Source organism: Morone saxatilis, unplaced genomic scaffold (assembly GCF_004916995.1).
Source record: "Morone saxatilis isolate NCDOM2014 unplaced genomic scaffold, NCSU_SB_2.0 Contig9, whole genome shotgun sequence".
NCBI lineage: Eukaryota > Metazoa > Chordata > Actinopteri > Moronidae > Morone > Morone saxatilis.
In genome coordinates this window covers 8,020,082-8,029,457 of record NW_023340268.1, presented here as the reverse complement: position 1 = coordinate 8,029,457, position 9,376 = coordinate 8,020,082, and the positions used below count along the sequence as shown (strand labels likewise).

Sequence of the window (9,376 nt, the reverse complement as noted above, 5' to 3'; positions counted from 1 at the left end):
TAAATAAAGATCAATATATAGGACTGTATGTGGCATTGTGTCGTTAAACAGTCGATAAATGACGTTAAGAAGAAATTAGCAGTTAAATTAAATTATTTTCTATCAGCTGGAGGATTTAACATGTAATTGGAGTTTGTTGATTTATTGAAAGCAGTTTATTTTCACCTCTTTGTTCCAGTTAAAAGACTTCAAAACCCGATACAAATGTTTCTCATTTTAAACAAGATAATCAGTAGTTTTATTAAAGATCTGTTTTCTTTTATTTCAAACTGTAAACAGAAACAAAACGATAACACAATCCAAAAATAACACCCTTCAAGTCCTCACAGCTCAGGTGCATTGTTTATAATACGTCACCATAGGAAGAGCGACGTGATCTGAAATATTAAAAAGGTTTATGTCTGTTGTCTCGGCCTTCTGCTCAGTTTGGATTGCTAATAAATTAACTTGTAATAATTCATGAATGGTCGTCATATATTTATATAAATTGATCAGAGCGGTTAATCAGTCGTTGTTGGGATTTATTAAGTAAAACCAACAAAAGCTTTTTAGATTCACAGCTCAAATAAAAACATTCCTTTGTGTTTCTCGTTTAACGTAATTACAGAATGAATACGCGTTTGTGTTTCGGCTGTTGGTCGGATTAATTAGTCGTCTGTTTTTATGTCCTGGTAATAAGCGATTGACATTTTACAACCAATCATTAATAAAAAATAATCCACACATTGCAGCACCACTGATCCCCGTATAATAATATCTCCTCCTCTCAGAATATGTCTCTGATCTTACTGTGTGTGTTTCCTCTGACAGCTGACGCCGCTCACAGGCTCAACCTTCTTTACCTGGCCAACGACGTCATTCAGAACTGTAAAAAGAAAAACGCCATCGTTTACCGTACGGCGTTCGCTGAGGTGCTTCGGGAGGCCTTCTTGTTGGTCAAGTAAGTAGTTAATTCGATCGCATAATGTAGAGTGTATTGATGTTTGTTGTTTATCTTTCCTCTTGTCCTTTTTAACCTCATCCTTTCGTCGTCTGCCGTTTGTGTTCCCTCCGTCCTCGCCTGTGTTTTATTCATTAAAGGAAATTCCTCCCACATAAATAAGCAAATGTCATTACAACAAAAAAAAAAAAACATAAATCTCTGGGCTCCCTTTGTTCTTATTCTGTCGTCCGCCTCTCCTTTCTCCAGCTTTGAAGGTGATCCTAAGGTAATTAAATCAGTGGAGAGGATACTGTCCATCTGGGAGGACAGGGGTGTGTATTCAGGAACGCTCATTACTGAGCTCAGGAGTAGCTTAGTCAAAGAGGAATCCCCTCCTGAGACACCCGTGGAGCAAAAAAGTAAGTGTGTTGGCTTATTTTCCTTCTCTCTTTAGTTTTATTTAAACATTGAATAACTTCGAGCAAAGTTCATGTGCTGGTATCGGAGAAACTCTAATCACTACTGTAGATTCATTCTTATGTAACCCTGTTTTTAAATGTCTGACATTTTTATTTAATGCTCTTCTGTTTGATACGATCTCTAATGTTTATTCTTATTTTCTTAAAGCTCCAGTTGAGTGTAATGCAGATCTACGGTCCAAGGTTGTTGCTGAGTTTGTGGTAAGCAAGACATTTATTTATTATTATTATTATTATTGGTTTTATTTACAAATTAGGCTCGTAGTTGTCCTATATTTCTCCTTTACTCAAACATTGTGTTGGTGTGACACTGTGACTGACTGCTCTCTCTGCTGTAGCCCCAGGCACTAATAGATGAACTGTCCAAGTACAAGAAATCAGTGGAGGAGATTGACCTGAGAGAAAAACAGCTGGCAGCTATGAGGGTTGACATCTGCAGTACTGCGGCTCTCAAGAAGCTCAAAGGTGCCTGCTTCAGTTGCCTTCTACCATCTGTCTTACTGCAGCACACCAGTGGGTGCTAGCTCCAGGATCCTCAGTGGTTTTCATCTTTATGTGCTCGATTATTACAGATAAGGCCGGGGGAAAGAAGTTTTCCAAGGATTTTGAGGAAGGCAGTGCCCAACTACAGGAGTTCGTCAAGTTCCTGGAAAAACAAAGCAAAACAGGGCCTCCTGTCATGGAGGCCCTCAGGAACGCAGATATCTTCTACGAGACGCAGTATAAGGAGGTCAAGATTGTTGCTAATGTGAGTGACGTGTGTGTTATTTAGTTATAAGAGGTTATCTGTAGGTTTTACAGCTCCAATAGAAATACAGCATCACTTCCTCACAGCACTCAAATCACAATTTACCAACTATAATTTTGTTTACAATGCTAGACAAGTAAAATGTGTTTTTTGTTCAGGCTCTTGTTTGTTAATTACTCTACTTGCCCTCAACATACAGAGAACCACCTCGTGGCAGTGATTCATGTTGGCCTGTGTGTTCAAAATACATCCTTCTGATGGCAGTATTCAATTTAAGATCAGATGCTTGTGCATAAAAGCACTATACATACAGTAGGGCTGCTCGATTATGGAAAAAATCTGAATCACGATTATTTGGGTCAAAATTAAAAATCACGATTATTCAAACGATTATTTTTTTAAACTTCAGAAACATGCTGCATTTATTGGACATTTGTCAAAAACACTCAGTTACACTTTCCTTTCCCCGTAACACATTTGTAAGTCTCCTCGTACGGCTGTTCAAACGGAAAACCAACGTGACAGGAGAAGACCGCAGCGAAGTTCGTGACCACCAGCGGACAGATTAAATAGTGTACGGCGCTTCCGTGGACTTCACATTGTCGCGCGACAGTCGGGAACGCGCGAGTATACCGTAGCGCATGACTCGTGTGCCAGTGCACCTGGTGGGGGAAATACACAGGACTGTAACCAACGTGCACAACAGAAAATGAAAAGAATCGTTTCCCCGATTTTATTTAGTTTTGAGAATCGTATTGGCCCACAAATCGTAATCATGAATCGCAAATTTCGATTAATTGAGCGAGCTTTAAATATATTAAACTTCTTTATAAACTGTGAAATGACAAACATAAGTACACAGTCCGAGAAATGCATCTGGAATGACCCGAGGTGTTGAGGGTCGAATTATTAGCTGGCTTTTATTCTTCATGTACTGATACTCCATCACCTCTCCCCTCAAGGCCTATCAGACGTTTGCTAACCGAGTGTCCCACCTCAAGCGTAAACTGGACACCCTGAAAGCCACCTTACCAGACCTGGACGATTCACCCATCCCCTCCCCCTCCGCAGACGCACCGTCTCCAACGGGCTCAGAGTCCCCTTTTCGTGGGCTGGAACTGGCCCACCCCGATCCAGATCTCGATGGCTCTGCTATGGATGACGAGGCAGAGCCGCCGGCCCCGAGCCCTCTGTCCTCACCGGGGGGATCCCCCAAACACACAGAGACACTGGGGGAGAATGACAACCGTGAAGTGGAAGATATGGAGCTCTCTGATGAAGAAATGGACAGTGGTGGCATTATAGGTAAGGAGCAGGGTGGTGACTCAGTGACCGACTGCACAGCGAGGGCTTTTTAAATGCAATGTTTATGTATTTATACGTGTTTGTAATGTCTCCCACTGTTTTATTATGCAGAAAATGTGTTGAAATAATGAAGCGCCAACGAAAATAGGCAAATGACGTTGCTCACTCATGAAGAAAATCACACAAAACTCCTATCGCAGCTTTCATATGTCAACAAAAACCATCCAAGCATTTCTTCCAATCTGTGCTCCAGCCAATTTCACTGGAACACTTTTCCCCACCCGTAGAGCCATCAAATTAAAATTAGACACAGTTTTACCACTAAAGATAAACATATATCTCCCGTTTTACTGGGGTTTTCACGTGCAGTGTATTCTTTAAAGGCTGCAGCTTGCCTTATATTATCTGTATTAACTACCACTCGTAGCAGTGAGGGGATAAAATATGACTAGTATGTACTTGTACTTGGATTTGTGTATTACGCATATGTAAAGAGGATTTGTATTGGTATACTATTTCTTGTATATGATTTACCAAGAAAATGTTTCATTTTGCTTCCGATGCTCTAGATGATTTAACGAGCCGTGTGTACTTTAGACTTGTTTAGCTTGATCTTTGAGACGAGCATGTGGTGAAAGTATAGAGCCGAAATCTGCAGTTTTTTGTAATGTTTAACATTTGATTGAGAAAATGATTAAAAGTGAGGTAAAAATGATTAGTTGTCGCCCTCCGTTATTTCAACATCAGGATTAATATCTTATAGTATAAGATTGTTATTATAATCAGTATTTTAGCTTGTTTTTTAATGGTTGTTTAAAGAAAAGCAAAAAAATTTATTCGATGGTTAACCTCTGTGTTTTGATTTTGTTTTTCACTCTCAGTGTTTTTGGCAGCGTATTCCCCTCCATTCATTTACTGGCAGTGATTTCTTGCAGAAAAACAATGCTAAATTTAATTGTGTAGCTTATTGAGACATATAAAACAACTATTGTTCTCTGGTTTCATTACACAGAGTGCATATCTGATAGCATTCAAACTCTCTCTCACTTCCATATCCTCCCATCAGTTGAGGAAAACATTGAATGCCCCACACAACCAGCGGTGTCCACTCCAGTTCCTGCAAAAACGGAGCCATCAGTGTCAAGAGAGCAGCCCGTCGCACAGGCCACGCCCCCTGTCGCAGCTCCTGCAGCTGTCGTGGAAAGTGTTGATCTCGGTAAAATTGGCTCCATCCTCAACAGTTTAAGCTCAGTCATGAAGAACACAGGTGAGTGCTGGGAGCTGCTCCAACAACTAAAATCAACAAAATGTTTTTCTTTCTGGATTATAAACGTGGTTTAAGCTGCAGTAGCTTCCTGTAATAATATGCTAAAATCTTTTGTTGTTCAAGTAATTTACAATTAAAGTCTCTGTGTGACAGTACCGTCAGTGGAGAGTCCTCCTGCAGCTGCCCCTGCTGGCTCTTCGTTGAAGACCACACCTGCTGCCTTAGTGGCCCCTCAGGATGCCAGTTCACTGGTAAACCTCCTCTCCAAGGTGGACGTGAGTCCTGCAGACCTCCTTGGTGCTCTCTCCAAAGTCCAGGGCCAAGGCAGCCGTGAGGGTGAGAATGAGAAACCCTTTGCAAAACAAAGACTGTATTGTACGTCATGTATCTGTTTTATGTCGTACATTAAAAGCAGCAATTTTTATTAAAATATATTTCTGTGTTCTTCCTTTCTTCACTTAGGCGTCACTTCTCTTCTGAGCAGCCCAGCTGCAAATGTCTCCTCAGACTCCTCCAGTACAGGCAAGATTCCTCCCACTCCCTCATCCACATCTGCCTCAGCGGTGCCCTCTCAGAGCCCGTCTGTCTCCTCTGTTGCACCGGTGCCTTCTTCACCCAGCTCCACTGTAAGGCAGAGCACAAGCTCCCAAGCCCCCCCTCAGACTTCTAACCCAGCCTCTGCCTTGGTCCAGGCTCTCCATAGAGACATGGATTTGACAACAGAGCCTGAAGCGTCCATGTCTTCTAAGAGTTTAGAGTCTAAAATCCACAACTTCCTGCAGGGGAACTCTGCTTTCAGTGCATTTGACCTGGGTTTCACCGCAAACCCAGTGCAGGTTGGAGACAACCTCAGCCCAGTAACTGGGGCAGACACCCAGGATGGGACTCCAGTGCGGGACGAGGGTGGAGGCACCCCGACTCAAGATGAGATCATGGACAAGCCTGCTGTGGCTCCGTTCACATCCAACACAAATCAGTCGTCTATTGGACAAACTTTTAAAACGGCTCCTATTCCATACCAGAACAGTCAGCAGAGCCTCAACAATCCCCAACAACAAGTTCACCTGCAGCCAGGTGCGGCTCAGAACGGGCAGGCCTACCAGATGTACCCATACGGAAAACACGAGATGTCGGAGCACGGGATTACTGCACCTGTTGCACATTACCAGCAGATCTCTGCACAAGCAGGAGGCCCAGTGCCTGGAGAACGAGCCCCGGGCAGTGCCAGTAGCACACAGACAGTTGAAGGCTTCAGTGAAAGAGGTTGGTATGGTGACATTTACCCAGAGGGGAACTCTCAGCCACCCAGAGGCTACAATGTGACCGCGCCCGGAGGGGCCGGAGAAAACAACACTGGGCTGTATCCATACCGAGCGGAGCAAAGTCAGCAACCTCGAGACTTTGGCTCCCAGCAGGGGGCCACCGGTTACTTCACAAACGCCCTCCCTCCGGTCCCAAAGTTCCCTCCCCCTCCTCACGGCTTTGACGTCCCCTCCTCCAGTGGTGCAATGATTCCTCAAGAGCAGCAGCCAACGCCTCGCGCAGGCAAAGGGGAGGGGACTGGGCCCAGAGCTGACAGCGTCATTAGTGGGATGGTGGTCCACGACCATCAACACAAATCCATGTTTCACCCAGACGATCCGCGATACGACATCGACCAACATCACCCTCCTCACCCTCCTCACCCGGAGGATTTGCACCCTCACCCAGATGACCTGCGTTACCAGGAGGACCAAGAGCGTTACCACAACGAGCTGCGCCATCGCGACGCCCACTTCTTTCAAGACGACCCTTACCAGCACCCGGATGAGCCTTATTACAGGCCAGGCAGCCCTCCACACCACTACCCCAGAGTTCGGGGGCGCCTCACTCCCCCCCTCTCCCCCTCAGAGGACCTTTACTTTGCCCACGACTACCAACGGCACAGCCCCCCGCCTCCACACTACGCTCCACGGAGGCCGCCACCACCTCCTCATCTTGAAATCCGTCATCCTGGTCTACGGCCTCCAAACCGGCCTCCCCACCCAGCCCACCACCCGCACCCCAGAGGACCCCCACGTGCACCATTTCCTCGGTTCCACGGCCCGGATCCAAGGTTACGAGGAAAACGTCCAGGTCCAAGAGGAGGAGGGGGGAATGCTGGACCAATGTTTGCCCCAAAAAGACCTTTTCTACCCCCACGGTACTGACGGACATGTAGCTTTGAGCTCTTTAAATCACTGTGGATCATGGAGGCAAAGGGGGGCAGGAGTTTTAAGACTGTTCAGTAACTTCGTGGTCTCAGTGTGGAGGTCCTCACCCTGCCATGAAAATCTGAAATGGTAAACGTGGGTGGGGACAAATACTGCAGATACTGCGGCGTGGCATCGGGAGACGAGGTTAAACTGAGGAAGAGTTAATTCAGCAGCCACCAGAAGAACAATGTGGATGGCGGAGAATAAAGGACGAGGAGGGCAAGAGACAACACCAGGAGATGTAAAAGACATCAGAGGCCGAGCTGAAGACTGAAGACAGAAGATTAAAGAAAATAAGAGGTGGATATATATAATTCACTTTTTGTGTTATTTGCTCCAGTATGAAGCATTGCATTAAATATGTAATTTAGCGTGAGTTCGATAAAGGTCAGAGTGTGTGCATGGTATGTGTGTGTGCATGCAGTCAAGTGTAAATCAACCAGTCACAGAAGTTGACTCTGAAGATAGTTATTTTTTTGCTAAGAGAGTAAAAAAAAAAACAAACACCCCCGAATGTAGCTGATGCAATGTTTCTGCTGTGTTTTTTAGTTTTTCCGTGAGCAGTTTTGACTGCTTCTCTTCCGTATCAGCAGTATCGCAGTAACTTTTGCTAAAACATCAATTTAAATTTCACTTTGGGAATGAAAAACATGAGTGTATGTTTATAGAATTTATGTTCCTTCAAAAAAATACACATTCGCATATTTTTGGGGGGGGGAGAATAATTTTGTCATTGTTCCAAACACCGAGTGTTATATTTGTGAAGCGCTGCTTTCTTTCACTGCGTAAGATCCCTTTCGGCGATAGTTTTTACGTCATCGTTATGTTCCCTGCAGTAGAGCGGCACAAGTCAATTCAGAGGGAGAAAAGACGTGTGAGTTACTTTTTTCAGCCTCCAACACTGACGCAGAAGAAGTGCATTTTTGGAGGGGATGAAGATACTCGACTTCAGTTTCGTTTTTACTTGTACTGACTAATAAAAATCTGAGTTTGAAAAATGGTGTTGTTTTTTTTTCTTTCCTCTGATCTTTCTGGACTGTTTCACCTCTGCCCTAAATTATTAGTCATCATCTCTACATGCCTAAACTAAAGCGTTATCTTTCTTCGTCCATCACCAGATAAATTAGCACACCTCTCTCTTTGAAGTCTATTCAAATGATTACAGGTTGCATCAAACAGTTTGAAGCATTTTGTAGAATTGAGCTTTGCTATTTGAGGTCAGTATTTAATCACTATCTTAATACTCAAAAGGATTTTTGTAGAAAATTCGAAAGGAAGGGTTTAATCCACCCAAGTTTCAGTTTTCTGGTCTAAAAGAGATCGTTGTTACTATGCCACGTTATTTCAGAAAGGTAAAAGCAGGAGTAGAAATAGTCCTCTAACGTAGGTACATTTACTGTATTTAAATTAATTAATTAAAATGTGTTATTTAGGTTCAATGCATCAGGAACATTTTAACATTTTCCATGTTTTATGTTTTAGACTCAACGTAAAATGTGTTGAATACATTTCTTTCTCATCAATCTACACACACTATTCCACAGTGACAAAGCAAAAGCGTGTTTTTGGATACATTTGTCGATTTATTAAAAATAAAGGACAAATATTCCATTCACAAATATTTAGACTCTTCACTTAGTACTTCGTTAAATCACCTTTGGCACCAGTGAAAGTCTTCTTGGCTCACTCTTGTTCTCCCACCCTTCTTAGCAGAATTGTTCAAGCTCGGCCAGATTGGATGGGAGGTGCACAGCCGTTTTCAGAGTTCTCCAGAACTCTATTAACTTCAGGTCCCAACCCTGCCTGGGCCACTCCAGGACTTAAACTCCACGACTTCTCACTTTCCTGAAGCCACTCCTGTGTTTTCTTGGCAGTATACTTCGGGTCGTTGTAAACCTTTGTACCAGCCTGTGTTGTTTAGCACTCTGGAGGTTTTCACTCAGGATTGCTCTATATTGTTCTGCTTCCATCTTTCCGGTCCCCGTTGCAGAGAAACTTCCCCCTATCATGATGCTGCCGCCACCATGTTTGACTGTATGGATAGTTATTAGTGAGGTGATGCTCAGTGTCTGGTTTCTCCCACACACGTCTTTGGGAATTGCGGCCAAGTAGTTCAATCTTAATTTCATCAGAGCAAATGTTTTTGCTTCTCATGGTCTGAGAGTCGTTCAGGTGTCTTTTGGCAACCCCCCAGCAGACTGTCCTTCCTTTTACTGAGGAGTGGCTTCCATCTGGCCACTCTAGCGTAAAGGTCTGATCGGTGGACTGCTGCACTGATGGTTGGCCTCCTGTAAGGTTCACCAATCTCCACTAAGGAACTCTGGAGCTCACTTATGGTGACCATTGGGTTCTTGGTTACCTGTCTGACCATGGCCCTTCATTCTCAGATAGATAGATACTTAGATAGATAGATACTTAGAT

General features: G+C 43.8%; 1 protein-coding gene across 2 annotated transcripts in view; it reads left to right on the top strand.

Moving 5' to 3' along the window:
• rprd2a (regulation of nuclear pre-mRNA domain containing 2a) overlaps positions 1-9,376 on the top strand; it is a gene marked incomplete at its 5' end in the record, with an annotated part of 16,584 nt that overhangs the window by 4,005 nt on the left and 3,203 nt on the right. Inside the window, 9 exon segments of one of the 2 annotated variants that reach the window (XR_004797497.1) lie at positions 811-940; positions 1,190-1,341; positions 1,550-1,602; positions 1,740-1,866; positions 1,974-2,149; positions 3,112-3,454; positions 4,521-4,721; positions 4,875-5,057; positions 5,184-7,255. Coding sequence is in view for 1 of the 2 variants with exons in the window: in XM_035681229.1 (XP_035537122.1) it covers positions 811-940; positions 1,190-1,341; positions 1,550-1,602; positions 1,740-1,866; positions 1,974-2,149; positions 3,112-3,454; positions 4,521-4,721; positions 4,875-5,057; positions 5,184-6,910 (3,092 nt within the window). 2 annotated transcript variants of the gene reach the window in all.